This window comes from Chanodichthys erythropterus, chromosome 17, assembly GCF_024489055.1.
Source record: "Chanodichthys erythropterus isolate Z2021 chromosome 17, ASM2448905v1, whole genome shotgun sequence".
Taxonomy (NCBI): domain Eukaryota; kingdom Metazoa; phylum Chordata; class Actinopteri; order Cypriniformes; family Xenocyprididae; genus Chanodichthys; species Chanodichthys erythropterus.
Window position 1 is genome coordinate 27,403,525 of NC_090237.1, and position 23,040 is coordinate 27,426,564.

The 23,040-nt window shown below is 39.9% G+C and overlaps 1 protein-coding gene across 3 annotated transcripts in view; it reads right to left on the reverse strand.

Moving 5' to 3' along the window:
- Positions 1–4,168: 4,168 nt before the first annotated feature.
- The window catches only part of LOC137004672 (IgGFc-binding protein), a 68,482-nt gene continuing 49,610 nt past the window's right edge, over positions 4,169–23,040 (reverse strand). For 2 of the 3 annotated variants that reach the window (XM_067365234.1, XM_067365235.1), the window contains 17 exons: positions 21,649–22,247; positions 20,834–21,404; positions 19,985–20,250; positions 18,475–18,807; positions 17,757–18,339; positions 15,959–16,158; positions 15,696–15,837; positions 15,172–15,500; positions 14,069–14,645; positions 12,076–12,674; positions 11,188–11,752; positions 8,239–8,834; positions 7,122–7,683; positions 5,592–5,794; positions 4,873–5,202; positions 4,452–4,738; positions 4,169–4,296 (listed from right to left, as the gene is read on the reverse strand). In XM_067365234.1, coding sequence (XP_067221335.1) covers positions 4,287–4,296; positions 4,452–4,738; positions 4,873–5,202; positions 5,592–5,794; positions 7,122–7,683; positions 8,239–8,834; positions 11,188–11,752; positions 12,076–12,674; positions 14,069–14,645; positions 15,172–15,500; positions 15,696–15,837; positions 15,959–16,158; positions 17,757–18,339; positions 18,475–18,807; positions 19,985–20,250; positions 20,834–21,404; positions 21,649–22,247 — 6,752 coding nt within the window. In that variant the 3' untranslated portion in view covers positions 4,169–4,286. Of the gene's footprint in view, positions 4,297–4,451; positions 4,739–4,872; positions 5,203–5,591; positions 5,795–7,121; positions 7,684–8,238; positions 8,835–11,187; positions 11,753–12,075; positions 12,675–14,068; positions 14,646–15,171; positions 15,501–15,695; positions 15,838–15,958; positions 16,159–17,756; positions 18,340–18,474; positions 18,808–19,984; positions 20,251–20,833; positions 21,405–21,648; positions 22,248–23,040 lie in introns of those variants that run through there. The other variant, XM_067365236.1, reaches the window with a different exon arrangement.

Consider the following 23,040-nt stretch of genomic DNA (forward strand, 5'->3'; position numbering starts at 1 on the left):
GAACTGTTTAACAGTACGTGTGTCAACTCTGGACACGAAAGCGACTTCCGGCCATTTGCTGAAGTAATCCACGAGCGTTATTGCGTATCTGCAGTCTGATGGTGCCGTTTCAAATGGTCCAACAATATCAATGCAGACCTTTTCCCATGCAGCAGAAGGTAATTCAACAGGGTTGAGAGGAGCATCATGTGTAACTGCAGACTTGTCATTTTGTTTGCACGTATGACAGTTGCGTATCAGAATTTCAGTCTGACTGTCCATCTTAGGCCACCAGTAAAACTGTCTAAGTCTTTGCTTTGTACGGACTATACCTTGATGCGATTCATGTGCCAGTTCTATGAGTTTCCTCTGTAATGATTCTGGTACCAAGAGACGGTACGTTCCCCTGACAATACAACCATCCACGACAGCAAGCTCATGTCGGACAGGAAAGTATCCCTGTAAATCCACATCAACATCCTTTTTGTGGTTCGGCCAACGTGTCTGTTGGTATGTACGCAGTTTTGCAAACACCGGGCAGCTGTTGCACGCAGACTGGAAATCTTCCTTGGAGATTGCACTGGAAGCAAATGAAATCATAGCAACAGACTCAATGGTTTCTGCAAAATCATGTTCAGTGTTAGCAAGAGGCAGTCTTGATAGGCAATCAGCAACACTGTTCAATGAACCGGGTCTGTATTGAACATCGTAGTCAAACTCCATTAAGCGTGCAGACCATCTGGCAACACGTAAACCAGCTCGACTATTTCCTTTACTTGTGAGAAGAGTAGTAAGAGCTTGATGGTCAGTGCGTAGTAGGAATTTTCTTCCCCACAGCCACGTACGCCACTTCTCTGCAGCCCAGACACATGACAGTGCTTCCTTCTCGACGATGGAGTATTTTCGTTCAGCATCAGACAAGGAGCGTGAAGCAAAAGCAATGGTTCTTTCTGTTCCTGTGTCGTCCAGCTGAGTCAAGACAGCGCCAACACCATAGTCTGAGGCGTCACAAGAGAGTATTGTGCTGTGGTTGGGGTTGAATAATGAAAGAGCAGGACTATCCACTATTGCCTGTTTGACTCGATAAAAACTTTCTTGTGCTTCAGTAGTCCAGTGGAATTCACAGTCTTTACGAAGTAAGGCTCTCATTGGCTCAACCAGAGTAGCATAGGCAGGCACGAACTTACTGTACCAGGCACTAAGACCCAGAAATGACCGCAGTGTAGCTGCATCAGTAGGAGGGGGTGCATTTGTAATTGCAGTAGCATGAGCATCATCCGGGTGCAAGCCATCAGCTGCGAGTCTGTATCCGAGGAAGCTAAGTGTCGTCAAGTTAAACTTACACTTGTCTGCATTCAGTTTCAGACCAGCTTCACTAATCCTGTGCAGAACAGCTTTGAGGTTTGCATTGTGAATAGCTTTGGATGCACCATGGACGATCTCATCATCCAAGTAACACTGTACACCATCAAGGCCTTTTAATATCATGGTCATCATCTGTTGAAAAGCAGATGGCGCCGAACACAGTCCATAGGGTACTCTACAGAACTGATATAGGCCTTCATGGGTAATGAAAGCAGTAAGCCCTCTGCTCTCCTCATGTAATTGTACTTGGTAGTATGCATTTTTAAGGTCAAGAGAAGAAAACATCACTGATCCATGCAGCTCAGACAGTATGTCTTTGATCAGTGGTAGAGGATGACTATCTTGTACCACAGCCTTGTTAGGTTCCCTTAAGTCGACACACATACGAATTGTGTTGTTCTTCCGTTTTGTGACTACGATAGGAGAAACCCACTCAGATGAATCAATCTTCTCAATTATACCATTCTCCTCTAGCATCTTGAGTTCATCTGACACTGCTGCTCGCACTGATAGAGGTAAGTGACGGAGTTTTTGTTGTACAGGCTTAACTCCAGGGCGGATCTTCACTTTGTGTATGAAATTTTTAGCGCATCCAAATCCAGCAACAGTTGGTATGGGAACAGGACTATCAGTAGAAGCAAGTGAAGTGCTGGATGGTTGAAGCATTGCACAGTTAGTAGCAGGTTCAATCAAGCAACCACCCTTAATCTCAATGTCCAGTGCTCTACATAAGTCACGTCCAATGAGAGGAGTTCCTGATTTGACTATGTTAAACTCACCAGCAACAGTTTTTCCATAGTATGTCACATTCAGTCTCAGGTAACCACACACTGGTATGTTCTCCTTTGAGTAGGTTAGAAGCTGCATTTTCGGTGGTGACAGGACGCATGAACTGAAGTGTTCTTTGAAGATGTGTTGCGGTAGGATTGATGCACCAGACCCTGTATCAACCATCATCCTAATGGTACAGGTCTGTGTAGGAGATGTGGGCGTAGCTATGGTAAAAGTACCCACTGGAGCTCCATCATCTATATGGCAGTCATTCACACAGAGTACTGTCACTTCAGGTTAGCGTACTTCATTAACTGACTTTGATACTGTCTTGCACACCTTCGAGAAATGTCAGATTTTTCCACATGTTCTACATTTGCAGTCTTTAGCAGGGCAGGATTTATCATTTGCAAGGTGGTTAGCAGAACCACAGCGGTAACACTGCTGCTGTCCCCTCACATGCTTGTCATCCTTCGACTTAATCCTCGTTTTATTTTTGTGCATTCGCGTCTTTTCTTGCTTCTGAATCGCTGCTACTTGTTTTGATTCCCCTTCAGCAATGACTTTGGCGTCTGCTACTGCCGATTCAATTTGTCTTGCAATAGATATAGTCTTTTCAAGGGTTAAATCAGGCTCTAGTAACAGTCTTTCACGAATTCGGGGCATGCACGTTTTTTCTACAATCTGATCACGGATCATTTCATGCTCAATATTGCCAAAAGCGCATGTTTTCACTAGTTCATGAAGCGCTGCAACGTAATGATCAGTGGACTCACCCACGGCTTGAGCGCGTTGTCTGAAGCGATATCTCTCAGAAACCACATTCAGCTTAGGAGAAAAGAACTGTTTCAGTGCTTGTAAAGATCCGTCGTATGTATCAGCGGTGAGAGGCAATGTATTGTAGATTCGTTGGCCTTCTGTTCCTAAACAGTGTATCAGCAAAGCTCTCTTTCTCTCGGCAGAAAATTCTTCTCCACCGATTGCAAGCAAGTAGTTCTGAAATAACTTTTCCCATGCATCAAAGGACAGTTTCGGTTCACCTGGGCATTCCAGGAATGCTACTGGGGGTTGCAAAGAGAGCAGTGCCATCTTAACATCCTCGTCGCCACTTGTTATGTTGGAGGAGTCATAATAATCAGCAGGCAGAACACGAGCAATAGCTTAGCATTTCTTTACTATATCGTTCTTCTTTTTATCTCTCCTTACATCGGAACATGTAAAACACCACAGTGCCACCTAGTGGATATTAATAATATTGCAATGCAAACTATGCAAAGGAAAGAGAACACAACAAAGATGTTTACATATAATCCACAAGACAAAAAAGTAGCTGAATTTATCAAAATGACCCCGTTTAAAAGTGTATGAACCATTGATTCTTAAAACTGTGTCGTTACCTGGATGAGATGTTGCATCCGAGCGCTGCACGAGCTTTTGCTTTCCCTTTTGAAGAGCATCAATCGTGGTGTTGACGGCATCGAAGCAGAACGCGCAGACTGGGGTAATTCAGTCAGATTTTTAATGCGTCTCAGATTTCATGTGTAGAAAGCGTTCTGTAACGATCCGTACGAACATTGTCGAAACAGAGTGAAATTCAGCCGCATGAGAGAATCATTCATGTGTCAAACAGGCAAACTGAGTGTCGAACATTCTATTTGAAGAAAAAAAATTGCGACTGTGCAAAGTACCCTTTCGTTTTCTCAGAAATTACTACACTGAAAACATTTTCTCATTAATATTGAATACGCTATGTGATGTAACTAGCTGAAAGACATATGGACATTAATTACGATACGTTTGTTTGACGCAGACCTATTAAAGGAGGTCTGTAATACGGTATCGTTAAAAAAAATGTAGTAGGAATTGTAAGGAAGGTTGCTGCTATCTACCGGGGCTTTGTGTGGTTTACATATCTAATTAATCAAGATGGGAAAAAATATGAAAAACATTACTAGACAATTTTGAATGTAGATTTCAGAAGTGTATTTTAATGTGCATTATCTCAAATCATAAAAGTGCAGAAATAAGATCAGACTAAAAAATATTGAGTATGTAGAAATCATTCAGTTTTAGACCAAAGCGTCATTCTAAACCCCAGTGTGCAATTAAATACAATTTACAATTTCCCAATTAGAAATCTCTGTGGTAGCAAAATCTTCCTCCCAGGTTTGTTACATGTCACTGTAATAAAAGCATATGAGGAGTAATAGGTTAGTCACTGACATTACATTTGAAGATATTTGTTTTGCAATGTCCATTGATGAAGGCAGCACAATTATAGGCTTTAATGTGACTAAACTAGCATATTTTGTCATTGTAATACATCAAGTACTTACCATGTAAAGAAGTCTTCAGCCTGCCAGGATGATACAACCAGAGACATCATGGTGGAGTTTCTCCCATCAGAAGTTCTCATATCATCTGCAGCATCTCCATTAAAGTTGCCACAGGCGCCACAAACTTTGTCTGTCAGATCTCCGTTTATGGATAACACGACCCCTTCAGTGACAGAGTAAGTCAGTCTCATGGTAGACATCTTCTCAATGACGACAGCCTCATTACTGTATGAGACTGACAACCCTTCTTTAGGCATAAAGGGATACGAGACCTTCTTCCCATTCACCTGTTTCAATAAGAGAAATATGTACAGTTTCTGTGTCACCAGCACTTTTTATTTCTCTGAATCAAATAGTTTAAGACTGGTTGATGTAGCACAAAAAAATAATGCTACATTTATAATCTTTAAAAGCCACTCACCCAGCTGTGTCGGCGATTGTTGACTGTGATGATCATGTCCTGGAAGAAGACGTGGACCATTGTCACATTGCTAGGATCATTCCTGGCACATGCAAGTGCGTCTAACACCACACGGAACCAGTCAGGAGACTCTTGATCACATAAGAAAGCCATTTGGAAGGCTCCTGACCGGCCAACCGTCCCCTTTACACCATCAAATGACAGCAACTGGTCATCTGCATCAAACACACAGTGGCCTTGCTCAGGGTAACCATCTTGTTTGCCACACTCCAGCACACCGGCGGAATGACACACACACTTCATGTCGTCAGTCAGTGAGACTTCGCCGACCTAAGAGGACAGAGCAGAGAAAAGCTTACCTACAGTTCCATGCACCATTACATTTATTATTGAAATGCAATGTGTGTATGTGTGTGTGTTAAAATACATTTTCTTATCTCAGTTTAATATACACAGACAGCTTCAAGTAGGACGAATAAGGTAGGATGATATCATTATTCTGCAGAAATTGCACATGTCAGATTGAACAATGTTTCAAGTTAATAAAAAGACGCCGAACAATGGATTTATGGAAATATTTCTAAAAAGACATTAAATGGCTGTCATTTGATTTGGAGCATCATAGAATCTGACAAAAGTTTGGAAAAAAAGTTGATAAGCAGCTCTTATCAGACACAGTAACAATCATTTATGGGTTTAAGAAAAGCAATAAATCCCACCTTTAGGTATTTGCCATTATGAACACATCCGCAGTCTCCCACAGACACACACTTATCACCATCTGAGAGCAAACCTTCATCACACTGACAACCTTCCGTGCAAATATTTGGGCAGTTGTTAACGGACCCACTAAGGCTGGCACAGGTGTTGGCACAGTTATTAGAGCACTGTACATAGTGACTGTTAGCTGGACAATCGGCCGCTTAAAGAAAGAAAATGCAAAAATATACATTAATAAAATGTATCACATTGTTATCATTAAAAATAATATCTATCTATCTATATATCTATCTATTTATCTAGTTATATAAAAACTAAAGTTTGGAGTTTTTTTTTTACATTTTGAAAATAAGTCTTATGTTAAGTCTGTCAAATTTTACATGATCCTTCAGAAATCATTCTAATATGCTTACTTGCTGCTCAAGAAACATTTCTTATAATCAATGCTGAAAAGAGTTGTGCTGATTAGTTTTTTTTGTGGAAACTGATACATTTTTTAGGATTCCTAAATGAATATAGATCAAAAGAACAGCATTTATTTGAAATGGAAACCTTTTGTTACATTATAAATGTCTTTTCTGTCACTTTTGATCAATTTAATACATCCTTACTGAATGAAAATATTCTGTATTTCAAAAACTTTTGAAATGTTGTTTATATACAGTATATATATATATATATATATATATATAAACAAAATATAGGGTCCAATTCTCACTAATAACTAGTTGCTTATTAGCTTGGATATTACTAGAATATTGGCTGTTTATCAATACTAAAAACAGATATTGATGTCTCATTCTGCATGACCATATTCTACATCCCTTAGTCCTATCCAATTTCTACCTAATACCTAAATTTAAGTGAGAATTGGACCCTAATCTAATGTATGACCAAATATTGTTATATTGTTAATATAAATATTGTTATATGCAGTGTTGGAGGTAACGCAGTACAAGTACTGCAAGTTACGTAATCAGATTACTTTTTTCAAGTAACTAGTAAAGTAATGCATTACTTTTAAATTTACGACAAAATATCTGAGTTACTTTTTCAAATAAGTAATGCAAGTTACTCTGTTTTTTGTTGAGAGAACTCAGGAGTAAGTGCAGAAGCATTGTGTGCGCATGCATTTACTTAACTCACTTTCACAAAAACATTCAGTATTCCTCAAAATGAATAAAAGCAGTCAAACGCAAACGTAGAACATTACACAAATTTACAGTAATTAAATATGTCAGAAAAAGGTACACAAAAGTAATGTAATGCAGTTTTTTCTATAAAAAGTAACCAAGTAATGCAATTAGTTACTTTTTTAGGGAGTAACGCAACATTGTAATGCATTACTTTTGAAAGTAACTTTCCCCAACACTGGTTTTATATAAATATAAATATATTTTTTTTATATATATATATATATATATATATATATATATATATATATATATATATATATAATCAAATTGATTATGATACAAAGCTTGAATAGAGTGCTAGAAAGAAAAACAGCTTTAGCTTTACAAACTTACGACAGAATGAAATATTCCTCCATGGCATGATTTGTATCCCTGCTTGTTGGCAGATAATGGCATAAGCCTGAAGATTTTGACATAGCATGGCTCTATCTCCATCCATAATACACATGTCAAATTCACAGTTAATCACATGGGGCTGAGGATTCACCCAACCATGACAAGCACTGAAAGGACCAGCGGCAGTTGCCATAAGGCCACAGGCATCATCTCTGCGGTATCTCTCGGCTTCGGTCTCATTGCACTGCTTCTGGGAACCTCCGCCTCTGCACTGAACACCAGTTGCTGGCAATGCCCATGCCTGTCCGAACGCATCTACACTGGAGCTTTGGGTCCCATTGGGCAACAAGAAGTCATCAGCTGGGTTGCCATTGTAGTTGCCACACAGGCCACACATTCTGCCTTGATAGTTTGAGGGTACATGGACCTCTGCATGGTAATTGGCATCATACAGAACTCTCAAGCCAAAATCAGTTTGCACTATCACAGTGAAACCAACCTGGTTAATGGTGACTTGATGGCCAAGCGATAAAGGGAGGTTGACAAATGCATTGTTTACCTGTCAACCAATAGCAAACATGATTTCAGTTAAATTTTTCTGCCTAATTTTTAATAAGCAGAAATAAGTACAGACCACTATGAGATAGTGGCCCATCAGCACTTTTCTATTATCAGTTTCTTTCATACTGGTTACTTATTAATCATTTCTTAATATTTTATCTTCATTTTATTACACTGCTGTTCAAAAGTCTCTTATGCTTATTTAATCAAATAAAAACTGTAATATTGTGAAATATTATTACAATTTAAAATAACTGTTTTCTATTTTAATATGTTTTAAAGTGTAATTTATTCCTGTGATGGAAAAGCTGTCACATGATCCTTCAGAAATCATTCTGATGTGCTGATTTGCTGCTCAGGAAACATTTCTTATTATTATCAAAGTTGAAAATGGCTGTGCTGCTTTATATTTTTGTGGAAACTGATATATATTTTTTTTAAGATTCTTTAATTAATAAAAAGTTTAAAAATCTGAAATAGAAATCTTTTGCAACATTACTTGCTGAATAAAAGCAATAATTTCTTACTGAGGCCAAACTAGAAGAACACTTACGATGACTCTCCAGCGTTCACCTCGTCTGATGGTAATAGTCAAGTTGTAGACATTCACAGTCAAGTTCTTGATGACAGAAACCCCTATGTTTCCAATCTGCTCATTCTTGGTGTCCACAGAAAAATTCATCAGCCGTCCTCCGATCAGATCACATACCTTAGCGAGTGTATAAGTGCATGCACCTTGAAAATCAAACCTCCTGCCATCGAAAGAAAAATAGTGAGGGTCACCAGTGGCCACACATCTTCCGTAACTGACAGGGTGGCATCCTAAAACTCCATTCACCACCCTGCAAGCTTCCCCTGGCCCACAACTTGATGTCTGGCAGGAAACGGTTCCATTTTCCCCACACCTACAGAGCTCCAAGCACTGCTCATGTGTGTAAAACATCTGGTGTTTGTTGTAATAACGTCCCTGATAGAAGCAGCCACATTCTGCTTGTGGCACACAGGTTTGGCCGCTCAAGATGTACCCCTGATCACACTGGCAGGCCTCAGCACAGGGTCTGCTGCAGTTGAGCTCAGAGAGATTAACACAGGTCTCGGTACAGCCTGGAGCACAGGGGTTGTAGTGACTGTTGGGTGGGCAGGACGGAGCTGTGATAGACAGATTGGAGACAGTTCATTTTTATTTCAGTCAGTTTTTGTCTTTTGATCAGTTTTGTTATTGTTAACATCAGAGCATGGCGATAGCAACAGCAAGGTCAGGGATTTGATTCCCAGAGAAAAGCAAGAACTGATAAAATATGTAGCTTAAATGCTAAGTCGCTTTTGGATAATGCATAAATGTTCATTAAAAATAAAACTATTAATAATAGTTTTTGGTAATTGAAGAATGTTGGTACCCAAACAGTTTTGACTTCCACTGTATGGAGAGAAAAAAAAAAACCCACTGAGAAACTTCTAAAAAAAGATCTTTTTTTAAGTTCCTCAGAAAAAATTAAGTAATACAGGTTTGGAACAACATGAGGGCAAGTAAATGACAGTTTTTGTAAATTTACAATTAACATTGCAACTAACTAAAATAAATAAGTACGTTTAAGTTCAAGTACTATTACTAAAAGTGAAAAAAAATAATAATTAAAGTTGTATAGAAATATAATTAATAAACTAATGGAAGTGACAAAAGTACATAACAAAAATACTTAAATTACAAAGAAAACTGAAAATATAAAAATAAAATATCACTGTTTTTGACCAAAAATGCTTTAAATTTAGTTGTCATATTTAGTCATTTTAAATGCTTTAAATTTAGTCATTTTAATAAATCAGCATATAATTTAAGTAAGTAACATTTTAGTTATAAGTGAAAATATTCATAGATTTTTATTAATTTATAATAATAAAAAATAAATAAATAACAAAAATTCCCTGTTTTGAAAACCTGAGCTCTTGAAATAACATTTTTGTCTAATTTTCATAGTTGGCAAAAAAAGAAAAAGAAAAAAAGAAAAAAGAAAAAAAAGAAAGAAAAAACACATTAAAACACATTATTTGGCAGTAATTAGTAATTTTGTTGACAAGAATGACACTGATTTGTTTCTTTTTTCATTCCACTTTCATCAAGCACACACATTAAAGTGCCCCTATTATGCTTTTCCCCCTATTATTACCTTTCATTCAGTGTTTAATATAGCTGTTTGTGTATGTAAAAGGTCTGCAAAGTGTCATAGGTCAAAGTGCACAACAACTAAAGTTCTTGAGCCCTATTTTAAAGATCTAAAGCCCATGGCGCAAGTGCACTTAGGCGTGTCCGAATCCACTTTTACTAATTTAATGACAGGAAAAATGGTCGAAGCACCTGGAGCATGGTCTAAAAGGGTTGTCACTATTCTCTTAATAAGTAATGGGTATGTTTTGGGCATAACATGCAATAAACAAATCAAAGTCTCATCTCCCATCCCTTTAGAAGACAGTTGCGCTCGCACCATGGGGGATTCGCTATTTACATGGTGGAATTTGCAAGCGGAAAAACTGAACGCTTCTCTAGCGAGGAAACAGACAACCATCTACGGGACAAGCTGGATTCCACCAAAGCATTTTTATCTTTATGCACACAATAATAATCTTTTACATTGTATTGCCATTAATATTTGGCAAGTTTGTGTGCTGCTGCGCGTCCCTGTGTATGTAATAAGCAGAGTGTACGCGTGTTGTCCACCCACCTATAGGCGCATATTAATAACGTGCTGTTTAAATAACAAAAACAAAACAAAAAATTGCGCCATTGACTTTAGACCAGGTTTCAGTTGATCAATGGTGCAGCCTATTTCAGTTGCCTCAAAATAGCAACACACCAACAACACACCTGAACACACCTCGTTTTCAGACCAGCACGCCCATGGGAGCACAAATGGGCACAAATGCATTTGCTATTTAAACAATTTGGCGCATGACGTGAAAATGACAACTGCGCCGGGCTGAAACTAGCAAAAAACACTTGCGCCGCACCCGGCGCCGCGTTGCACTGGGTGTATGATATGGCCCCTTGTCTCTTAAAATAAAGAATTGATTTGCATAATGCCAGTCTATGGTCTTCATTGGCTGCCCACAAAAAATGTTTACTTTGACCCGCCCTCAAACACTGTAGTTGGAGCTGAGGCCTGGAAGAGTTTGGTTCGTCTTGTCATGTCAAGTCAAGAAGACGCTGTTTCAGTGTTGCAAATCCACTTTGCATGCACTTCAAAAGGATGAGGATTTGATACTGAAAAACATGTGCTGTAAGAGGTTGACCAATCACAACAGATTGGGCCGTCTGTCCAATTAGAGCAGAGTAGGGTCTCCAAAAGAGAGACTGAATCTTCGAACAAACTGTTTTATGGCTCTTTGAGAAATGAGGTAATATGCAATATATTATGAGAAAATTAAAGTATTTTTTTGACCTTTGATGCATAATAGGGGCACTTATAGACAAAAACAAACAAACAAAAAAAAATAGTCAGTTACTTACGGCAGAAAGTAGCATTTCTCCACGGGTGAACTGTGACATTTTGACTCTGACATGCAGAAGCATAGGCTGCCACTGCGTCACACAACACAGCCTGATGTCCTTGGAAGTGGCAGGTGTCGAATATGCAATCCTCTACGTAAGATCCGGGGTCAATCTGGGCATGACATTCTCTGAAAGGTCCTGTCTGGTTTGTGATAATCTCACAATAGCGCTGGGCGTTCTCCCTCTGGGTTGCAGGGCAGGATGAGCATCCAATGCCAAGGCAACCAGCTGACGAACATTCAGGTGTTGCGGCAATCTGCCAGCTTTGTCCCAGACTACTGGCATTGGGTGCCGTGGTACCACTGCGCATTGCAAGGTCATCCTGAACAACACCATTGAAGTTCCCACAAAGGCCACATACCGCATCACTGTAATTGTTAGGCAAAGTGACCATCACCACACTGGACCAGTCAAAGGTCACCTGGAGACCAAATTTTGTCTTCAACACAGCAGTGTTACCACTGCGGAAAACTATAAACATATCTTGCATCAAAAAGGGAAGTTCTGCTAACTGGCCATCAAACTAAAGAGAGAATGAAACACATTTTGGTTACCATCACAAAAGTGATTTATTGTACATTTTTTAATTGTTTAAACCATTTGAATAGTATGTAGACCAGGGAAACAATTCCAGTTCCAGTTCCAACAGTTCCATTAATGATTCTTTTAGTATTTTCGAAGAAAAATATTCAGAAGCATGGTATTTTGTGCTAAAATGCTCTGAATGTAAGTGCATGAACTAATAGAACCAAACTTTATTTTATATAATGAAACTAATTCTGAACAAAAATGGTTCTCAACCCCACTAGTGTGTATAAGGTGTGTGAGTGTATATTGTGTACTCACCAGTATTTGATACGGATGTTCTCTGGTCATCGTGATGGTGAATCCATTCACAGACACATTGACCATTTTAGTGAAGCTCACTTCTCTGCTCCAACGATGTTCATTCTGAACGGTCACATTAAAAGGTACAAGAGCCTCTTTATCAATGCACAGGGCCGCCAACTGATACACACACGTACCCTGGAAGTCAAAACGAAGTCCGTCGAATGTGCGGTAATGTGGGTCTCCTGACGCTACACATACAGCAGAGCTCGTTGGCCGACAGCTGCGACTTCCGTTAACGACTGAGCAGCTCTCACCAGAGGCGCAGGAAGATTCACGACACACCACGACTCTCAAGTTACGGTCACACTCACAAAGCCGATGACATTGATCATCTGCCCAGAACGTTTGGCCTTGTTGGTAGTAGGCGCCTTCGAAAGAACAGCCACATTGATTGGTGGGCACACAAGCGCCAGCACTGAGGACAAAACCGCTGTCACAAACACAGGCTTCCACACAGGTGTCAGTGCAATAATGCTGCTGATCTGCGTACGGACATGTTACTGGACACGGAGACGCACAGGCCTCATAATGACTGTTTGGTGGGCAGCTCATAGCTGTTGAAGAACAAGAAGAGGTTCATGGTTAAAGTTAAAGGATCAGTTCACACAAAAATTATGCCATTAATTACTCACCCTCATGTTGTACCACACCTGTAAGACCTTCGTTCATCTTTAGAACACAAATTAAGATATTTTTGGTTAAATTTCGATGGCTCAGTGAGGCCTCTATTGCCAGCAACACTTTCAGATGCCCAGAAAGCTAGGAACCCAGAGATTCGTAAAGCTTCATGAAGCAGTGTTTTGAAACCGGCCTTCACTAGATATTGTTGAAAAGTCATTATTATTATGTTTTTTCTGGCACACAAAAGTATTCTCATCACTTTATAATATTAAGGTTGAACCACTGTAGACACATGAACTGTTTTAAACACGTCTTTAGTAGCTTTCTAGGCATCTGAAAGTGTTAATTATCTTGCTGGCAAAAGAGGCCTCACTGAGCCATCGGATTTCATCAAAATATCTTAATTTGTGTTCTGAAGATGAACGAAGGTCTCACGGGAGTGGAACGACACGAGGGTGAGTAATTAATGATGTAATTTTCATTTTTGGGTGAACTAACCCTTTAAGCAACTTGACAACAGAATCACCACTGAAATGTAATTTTCGTTTTAGTTTACTCTGCATACTGATTTGAAATCATAACAACTAAACAAAAGCATTTTTTTTTGTAAGATTTTTTTTTTATTTTGTAAGGACTTATGGGCTGTTAGTGATATTTGACACATTATTGGTCATTCAGTATGTCTGTTAAAAATAACTAACAATAATACTAATTAAATAATACTACTATTGATTGTACTACTTATACTACTACTAATACTACTTCTACTATTTATAATATAACACACTCTAAGGTTTGATCAGATTCTCGGCTCATGAATATTAATTATCCTGTCTGTGTTTGCTGGAACTGATTTGCTGAAACCAAAACGTGAACAGTAATAGGTGAGCACTAGCCAATAAGATTGCTGCTTGAATTTCAAACTCTCAGTCAAAATGTTCAAATGTAGGCGAGTGAAAAATATATATCTGTGATGAATTTATTCTTAGTTTCTAATTCCATCACTGGAGACAGAAATCTAAAAATGTATTTGCCAGTGGCTAATGGACAGACATTTAGACGCCTAGCGTGAGATTTACTTGCAATGTAAAGGGTTGTTAAAGTCAAACTGAATAAAACTGAATTTGTGACAGTCTTTTCTTCCCTACTGTAAAATATATCTGAGTAGAGTGGCTCATAAATAATGCAAAATAATGCACAGATATATTATTTATAATAAATACTGTGATATTCCATTTAAAAAAAAAAATATATATATATCCATTTTGATTTGATGGTGACTTTAAGTATACAAACACGTGCCTTATAAGTGCTTAAGCAAACTTACAGCAATTGAATTTCTCTCTCCATTCTGTAATAATGACGCCCTCTTGTCGACACCGAGCGACGTAGGTCTCCAGAGCCTGACAGAGAATTCTTCGGTCTCCGTTACTGAAGCACAGGTCATACACACAGCTTTGCTGGAAGGCCTGTGGGTTCACTTTAGCATAACATGCATTAAAGACACTCAGACCTGTAGAAGTCAGGACACCACAGAATGCGTCTGTTTCATACAGGGCACGAATGTGAGGAGCACAAACAGGGCAGCCGGTCTCACAGCCATCATGGCACGCAGATGTGTCATTGTCTTCTGCTCTCCAGCTCTTTGCCCATTGGTACAAACTTGGCAGTAGGTTTCCAGCAGGGTTTCTCAGCTCATCTCCAGCATTACCATTGAAATTTCCACACAGGCCACACACAACTCCATAGTAACTGCTAGGCAGCTGCAGGTCGACCCTTGAATCCCAGTCATAAGAGACGCGCAGACCAAAATCAGTTTCCAAAAGCACAGCATTACCACTCTCTCGCACCCGCACACAGCCATCATGAAGATCAAGTGGAAGATTAAACACCAAACCATCCACCTGACAGAAAAAAAAATCAGAATCATTAAAGACATTATGCTTTTTAACTATTATTTTATTACTCTAATATTGTCTTATTACTGCCTGTCTGTTTCTTAAGTTGTTGTTCTGTTTTGGTGAGCCAAAGACAAATGTCCACCCCGGTGGACAATAAAGCTTCTATTCTATTCTATTCTATTCTATTCTATTCTATTCTATTCTATTCTATTCTATTCTATTCTAAAGTTTTTTTTTTTTTTTTTTTTTACACAGTAAACATTTATTTATTAAATGTATTAATTTATTTATCACATTTATTTATTACTAGGTCAGATGTAATTGTAGGTTGATGGGTTATTTTGGGCTTGTTTACCAAGATCACAAAAGAATTGATAAACCAGATATTATTTTATTTTTGTATTCGGTAAGACAAACAAACTGAGTAGCTCTCTTTATTTCATGAATCTAAAATGAAACTATGACAGGTGAACCTGAATGAGTTTGTGTCTTTAAAATATTAGTAAAAATATCTGAAGTGACTCATTACCATGATCTGTCCCTTCTGATGGTTCACCACAGTAAGTGTGTTGCCATGTACAATAACCTCCACCTCCCACACATAAGACACATCAGGGTTGCCACGGTTTTCATTGCTCTGTGTCACAGAGAAGGGCGCCAGTCCGCTCAGATTCCCACAAGTCTCGGACAAGACGTATCTGCAGGTGCCTTGGAAGTCAAAGTAATAGCCATCAAAGGTGTGGTAGTGCGGATCACCCCATGCCCAGCAGGTTCTGTTGTACAGGGGCACACACACGGCCTTGCCGTTTTCAAAGCGGCATGTCTCTTTCTCTCGACAGTGGATGTCTTGACATGGATCTGTGGACAGAAGCAGTGAGAAGAAACACAAATGACAAAATCTGCCATTTACTAATACATTACAGCTGCTGTCTGCTTGCATTTTTCCTGTAATTTGCATATTAGTAATGAACACAAAACAGTCAAAACCAAAAAATACCATATTTGACTAGTTCCTTGTACAAAGAAAAAGAATAAAAGCAAAGTTATCTTGACCTGAGTGATAGCAGGCCCACACTCCCGCTCTCAGTAAACACTGTGTGTCGTTAGGACAGTTGACTCTCTCACAGGAAACTCCCTTCCCTGGATCACATTGACATTTCTTCTCACACTGGTCCAGGTAAACCACCTCCCCAGCCTAAAAAAGAAAACTCAGTCATATGCAGGACAAGAAAGAGAAGGAAATCCAGACAGGCACTTACAGCTAATATGTGTGCATATCCAAAATCACTACAACAAACTCAAAGTAATCACTCCACCTTAAACGTGCGTCCCTGCTCATAGCATCCACATTGCTGGTGTTCAACACACTGCTGGCCATCAAAAAGATAACCACTGTCACAAGCACAGCCCTCAGTGCAGGTCTGAGGACACCTGATTATTGTAGTGAGCCCAGGACAGGCAGCAGAGCAGACATCTGCACAGAGCTCATAATGGCTGTGAGCAGGACAGGGCATTGCTGGAAGACAATGATTAAGACAGAAATTAGATACTTATTGGATAAGAAGATAAGCACAAAAGTAGAGTATACATGTTACAGGCATAACATTATGACCGGTGAAGTGAATAACACTGATTATCTCTTCATTACGGCACCTGTTAGTGGGTGGGATATATTAGGCAGCAAGTGAACATTTTGTCCTCAAAATTGATGTGTTAGAAGCAGGAAAAATGGGCAAGCATAAGGATTTGAGTGAGCTTGACAATGGCCAAATTGTGATGGCTAGACGACTGGGTCAGAGCATCTCCAAAACTGCAGCTCTTGTGGGGTGTTCCTGGTCTGCAGTAGTCAGTATCTATCAAAAGTGGTCCAAGGAAGGAACAGTGAATTAACCGGCGACCGGGTCATGGGCGGCTAAGGCTTATTGATGCACGTGGGGAGTGAAGGCTGGCCCGTGTGGTCCGATCCAACAGACGAGCTATTGTAGCTCAAATTGCTCAAGAAGTTAATACACAGTGCATCGCAGTTTGTTGCGTATGGGGCTGCATAGCTGCAGACCAGTCAGGGTGTCCATGCTGACCCCTGTCCACTGCCGAAAGCGTGAACAGTAGTGAGCATCAGAACTGGACCACGGAGCAATGGAAGAAGGTGGCCTGATCTGATGAGTCACATTTTCTTTTACATCACGTGGATGGCCGGGTGTGTGTGCGTCAATTAACTGGGAAACACTTGGCACCAGGATGCACTATGGGAAGAAGGCAATCCGGCGGAGGTAGTGTGATGCTTTGGGCAATGTTCTGCTGGGAAACCTTGGGTCCTGCCATCCATGTGGAAGTTACTTTGACACGTACCACCTACCAAAGCATTGTTGCAGACCATGTACATCCTTTCATGTAAACGGTATTCCCTGGTGGCTGTGGCCTCTTTCAGCAGGATAATGCGCCCTGCCACAAAGCAAAAATGGTTCAGGAATGGCTTGAGGAGCACAACAATGAGTTTGAGGTGTTGACTTGGCCTCCAAATTCCCCAGATCTCAATCCAATCGAGCATCTGTAGGATGTACTGAACAAACAAGTCCGATCCGATCCATGGACGCTCCACCTCGCAACTTACAGGACTTAAAGGATATGCTGCTAACATCTTGGTGCAGATACCACAGCACACCTTCAGGGGTCTAGTGGAGTCCATGCCTCGACGGGTCAGGGCTGTTTTGGGGGACCAACACAATATTAGCAAGGTGGTTATAATGTTATGCCTGATCGGTGTATATATATTAGTTAAAATGGAAAAACACAACAAATTTATTATATAGATCTTTGTTTTTTATAGGATGTCTTTGTATTTTAATTTTGTTTTTTGTTTTTTTCTGGGAATGTTTGAGCCATATTTTGTATAGATAAAAAATCTATTTGTATTAATATTGTCCAAAGCATATTTTAAAAGCAAGAATGTCTTGATTGCATTTTTAATTCCTTAACTGAAGGCTTTTCTGCTCACCAAGGTTTCATTTATTTGAGCAAAACAACAGTAAAACTGTAATGTTATTCTTGTGTTAACAAAGCTCAATTTTCAGCAGTCTTCAGTGTCACATGATCCCTCAAGAAGAACAAACTTACGGCAGAAAGAATCTGTCCTCCATTTTTGGATAAGGACTCCAGCTGCAAGGCATCTAAAAGCGTATCTCGCCACACTGTCGCAAACCACCTTGCTGCTGCCGCCAGACGCGCACGTATCAAAGACACAGTCGTTCATATAATCTGAAGGGTTCAGTACAGCATGACAGGCGGCAAATGGCCCACTGGGGTCAATCAGAACTCCACAGTAGGGACGCTTCTCATATATGGCTTTCAGTTGGGGATTACAGTCCAGACATGTACCGCTTTCACATCCGTCCCCACACACTGCTCCAGGGACATCCACTTTCCAGGCTCTCCCGAATACATTCACGTCCTGTGCAATATTGCCATCTGGAAGACGGAAATCATTGGAAGGAACTCCGTCAAAGTTACCACAGAGTCCGCAGGTCTTGCCACGGTAGTTGCCAGGGATGGTAACAGTGACTCTGTAAACCCGGTCATAGGTCACCTGGAGGCCAAAGCCGGTCTTGATGATGTAGTTACTACCGTCATTATAGGCCTGGACCAAGGAGCCATTTAAACTGTTTGAACTGTATGGGATGTTAGTCAAAACCCCATTGACCTGTGGGAATAGCATCATATTAGAGTCATACTACAGAAATCCAACAACATAAGCTCAGAATCACATATCATCAGGCATTATGGGAGCTTGATTGAGCAGCCTCGGAAGAACAAAAGCAGACAAACCTCCACTTACCAAGATCTGGGGCTCATTTTGTCTTATGATCAGGGTGCTGCCATAGATGGTTAAGGCCACTTGCTTAGTAACAGAAACTATGCTATTGGGAAACCACATCTTATTCTCCACCTGGATGGAGAAAGGGGTCAGGCTGGTCCTTTCAAGGCCACAGGATTGGGACAGGACGTATGTACAGGTGCCCTGAAAATCAAAGCGCTTCCCGTCAAAGGACGTGTAGTGTGGGTCTCCAGCAGCTTCACAAACAGCGTTCCCGATTGGCTGGCATCTGCGAACGCCATCCACCAGCTCACACTTCTCATAGGGGCCACAAGATAACTTATTACAGACCACCTGTGGAAACAAACAGTGCCTTCATGTCCACAAGCAAAACAGCTCATGTCATGTAGCTCTAAAGAGATAACAACTAACACAAAATGATGAAGCTGTCAAACATTAACTGCCACTTCAAATGTCTTGATTGGTGGAAGTGTATCTACTTATCTACCTATATATTTACATATAGATAACAAGACAGGAATTTGCCATTTTATTACAAAAAAAATAATTTTGTTCGCCATCATTTCCATCATAACAGAATGCTGTTAAACAAATAATTTGAGGCAGTTTCATTACTTTCAAGAAACCCCCCCAAAGAATTACCTGATAACATGTATATACACAACTAGATGTTATTAGTAGAAAAAGTTATTGAAGAAAAATATGTGTACTGTAAGATATTGCTTTAAGTTGCTCTGATTTTGTTGCAACTTATGTTCAATAAATCTTAGTTCCAAACTCTTTATAAACTAGGGAGGAAGACTGACCTCTTATGTCAAAAGATCAAGAAAAAATAATTTCTCATTATATGACTCCTCTAAACCCTTCTTCAAAGGGATAGTTCACCCAAAAATGAAAATTACCCCATGATTTACTTACCCTCAAGCCATCCTAGGTGTATATGACTTTCTTCTTTCAGACGAATACAGTCAGAGATATATTTAAAAATATCCTTGCTCTTCCAAGCTATATAATGGTAATCCATCGTAAAAGTACTCCAGGGGGTTAAAAAAGGCCTTCTGAAGCGAAGCCATGGGTTTTTGTTAGAAAAATATCCATATTTAAAACCTCATAATCTAAAATAACTAGCTTCCAGCAAACGATCGTACACATACTGCACAAGTCAACTTTATCCACAAAAGTAACCCGTGACGCGATGTGTACTGAGTACTTTTACGATGGATGGGTGCACTTTTTTTTGCTTCAAAATCTGTCCCTTCATTCACTGCCATTAAAGCAAAAGCCAGGATATTTTAAAATATATCGCAGATTGTGTTCGTCTGAAAGAAGATAGTCATATTCACCTAGGATGGCTTGAGGGTGAGTGAATCATAGGATAATTTTTATTTTGGGGTGAACTATACCTTAAAGATAACAGGCACTTTATAACCCTACAAATCAAATCCAATCCCATTACAATGTCAAAACAGTAGTATATTCTCCCTGTCATCACTTTAGTGTGTCCTCTTACCTGGCCATCTGCTGAACATGTGCACACCTCCTCACAGTTATTGCCAGGATAGAACTGTTGGTAAAGCAAGTAGTAGCGGTTGCCATAGAGACAGCCACACTGAGAGAGGGGGACGCAGCGGTCGCCACTCCTGATGTAGCCCTGGTCACACACACAGCCCTCCGTACAGCGGCTACGACAGTCAGTGGGAGCAGCCAAACTATGACATGTGACTTCACAACCAGAACCACAGAGCTCATAGTGGCTGTGAACAGGACACTGAACACCTGACAAGAGAAGGACATGTGATTGGTTAAGTTATTTAACATTTATTATTAAATAGTTAATTAATAACTAGTAAAAATGCCACTATGACTATCAATTCTTGTTCTCATTGATGGGCTGGATTGTGGTTTTTCAAGTTGATGCCCACAGGAGTGCAAAAAAATGTATACATACAATATGTTGTTGCTCAAATTATGTATTTTTGCAGCTTAGTTTCAAAATATCTAAACTTAAATGGATAAGATCTTTGATTTCTCATTGCAAGTAGATCATATTTGGGGTTCATGGCTTCAAAAGACTGGCTTCAAAAGACTACAACCCCCTGGGCTAGATTATGTCAGATTTGATTTTGAACTCAATACCCTTATACTGAATGTACTAACAACACCCTTATATCCCATAACATATAATTTTTTATTTGTGCCCTGCTTTATATAGGCCTTTGTTGAGATGAATAGAACTAGTGCTGCAGTGTCATGAAAGTCTATCTCTACTTCTACAAAAAGTCTTGTGTACGATTACAATATTACACTGTATACGGTTTTTCGGAAAGGTCTAGGTACAATTGCCCTGTGTTTGTCTCACCACAGAATTCAGCAGTTCTCCAGGGGCTGATGGTCTTTCCCATCACCTGACAGGCAGATACATATGCTGTTATGGACTGGCACAGTATATCTCTTCTTCCGTTATACAAACAGACGTCATAAACACAATCCTCAAAAAATGGAGCAGGGTTCAGCACGGTTTGACAGTCTTTGAACGGCCCCTGTGGGTCATGCAGCAGCCCACAGAAATCAGCTGTCTCGTACAAACTCTTTTTGGCCGGGTCACAATCCAGACAACTGTCTGTGCAGCCATGGACACAGTCTGGGATCTCGGCTACAAGCCAGCTGGCACCAAACTCCACTGGTCCTGAGGAAGGTAATGTTGTTCCTCTGATGGTCAGATCATCTTCTGGATTTCCATTGTAGTTCCCACAGAGGCCACAGACGGCACCCATGTAAGTGCTTGGGATGGTGACGGTTGCAAAGCTGTTCCAATCAAACGTGACTCTGAGACCAAAAGAGGTTTGAACGATAGCAGACCAGCCACTTCTGAAAACAGAAACCTGACCTTCAATAAGACTGAGAGGAAGATTCAACAGCTCACCACTGACCTGAAAAAAAGAAAGCAAATTTTGCTTAAATTTCTCAAACGACAACATCTCGCTATTTGCAAAGATGAAATTTCCAGTGATTAAATGCATGTAACTAGAACTTACGGTAACAAACTGCTGAATGTAAGTGTATGAACTAATAGAACCAAACTATTTTTTAATATAATAAAACTAATTCTGAACAAAAATGGTTCTTAACCCCACTAGTGTGTATAAGGTGTGTGAGTGTATATTGTGTACTCACCAGTATTTGATACGGATGTTCTCTGGTCATCGTGATGGTGAATCCATTCACAGACACATTGACAGTTTTAGTGAAGCTCACTTCTCTGCTCCAACGATGTTCATTCTGAACGGTCACATTAAAAGGTACAAGAGCCTCTTTATCAATGCACAGGGCCGCCAACTGATACACACACGTACCCTGGAAGTCAAAACGAAGTCCGTCGAATGTGCGGTAATGTGGGTCTCCTGACGCTACACATACAGCAGAGCTCGTTGGCCGACAGCTGCGACTTCCGTTAACGACTGAGCAGCTCTCACCAGAGGCGCAGGAAGATTCACGACACACCACGACTCTCAAGTTACGGTCACACTCACAAAGCCGATGACATTGATCATCTGCCCAGAACGTTTGGCCTTGTTGGTAGTAGGCGCCTTCGAAAGAACAGCCACATTGATTGGTGGGCACACAAGCGCCAGCACTGAGGACAAAACCGCTGTCACAAACACAGGCTTCCACACAGGTGTCAGTGCAATAATGCTGCTGATCTGCGTACGGACATGTTACTGGACACGGAGATGCACAGGCCTCATAATGACTGTTTGGTGGGCAGCTCATAGCTGTTGAAGAACAACAAGAGGTTCATGGTTAAAGTAAGTTAGTAAAGGGTTAGTTCACCCAAAAATGAAAATTATGCTATTTATTACTCAGCCATCATATCATTCTACACCTGTAAGACCTTCGTTCATCTTCGGAACACAAATTAAGATATTTTTGGTTAAATTTCAATGGCTCAGTGAGGCCTCTATTGTCAGCAGCATAATTAACACTTTCAGATGCCCAGAAAGCTACTAAAGACATATTTAAAACAGTTCATGTGACTACAGTGGTTCAACCTTAATGTTATGAAGCGACGAGAATACTTTTTGTGCGGCAAAAAAACCCCTAAATAACGACTTTTAGTGATGGCCGATTTAAAAACACTGCTTCATGAAACTCAGTAGCTTTACAAATCTTTTGTTTCGAATCAGTGGTTCGGATTGCGTATCAAACTGCCAAAGTCACATGAACCATTGAAATTTCAAAACATTTATGATGTAAATCATGTGACTTTGGCGTTCCAAACCACTGATTCGAAACAAAAGATTCGTAAAGCTTTGAAGCTTCATAAAGCAGTGTTTTGAAATCGGCCATCACTAGATATTGTTGAAAAGTCTTTATTTTTTTTTATTTTTTTTTTTGAACCACTGTAGTCACATAAACTGTTTTAAATATATTTTTAGTACCTTTCTGGGCATCTGAAAGTGTTAATTAACTTGTTGTCAATAGAGGCCTCACTGAGCCATCGGATTTCATTAAAAATATCTTAATTTGTGTTCCGAAGACGAACAAAGGTCTTATGGGTGTAGAACG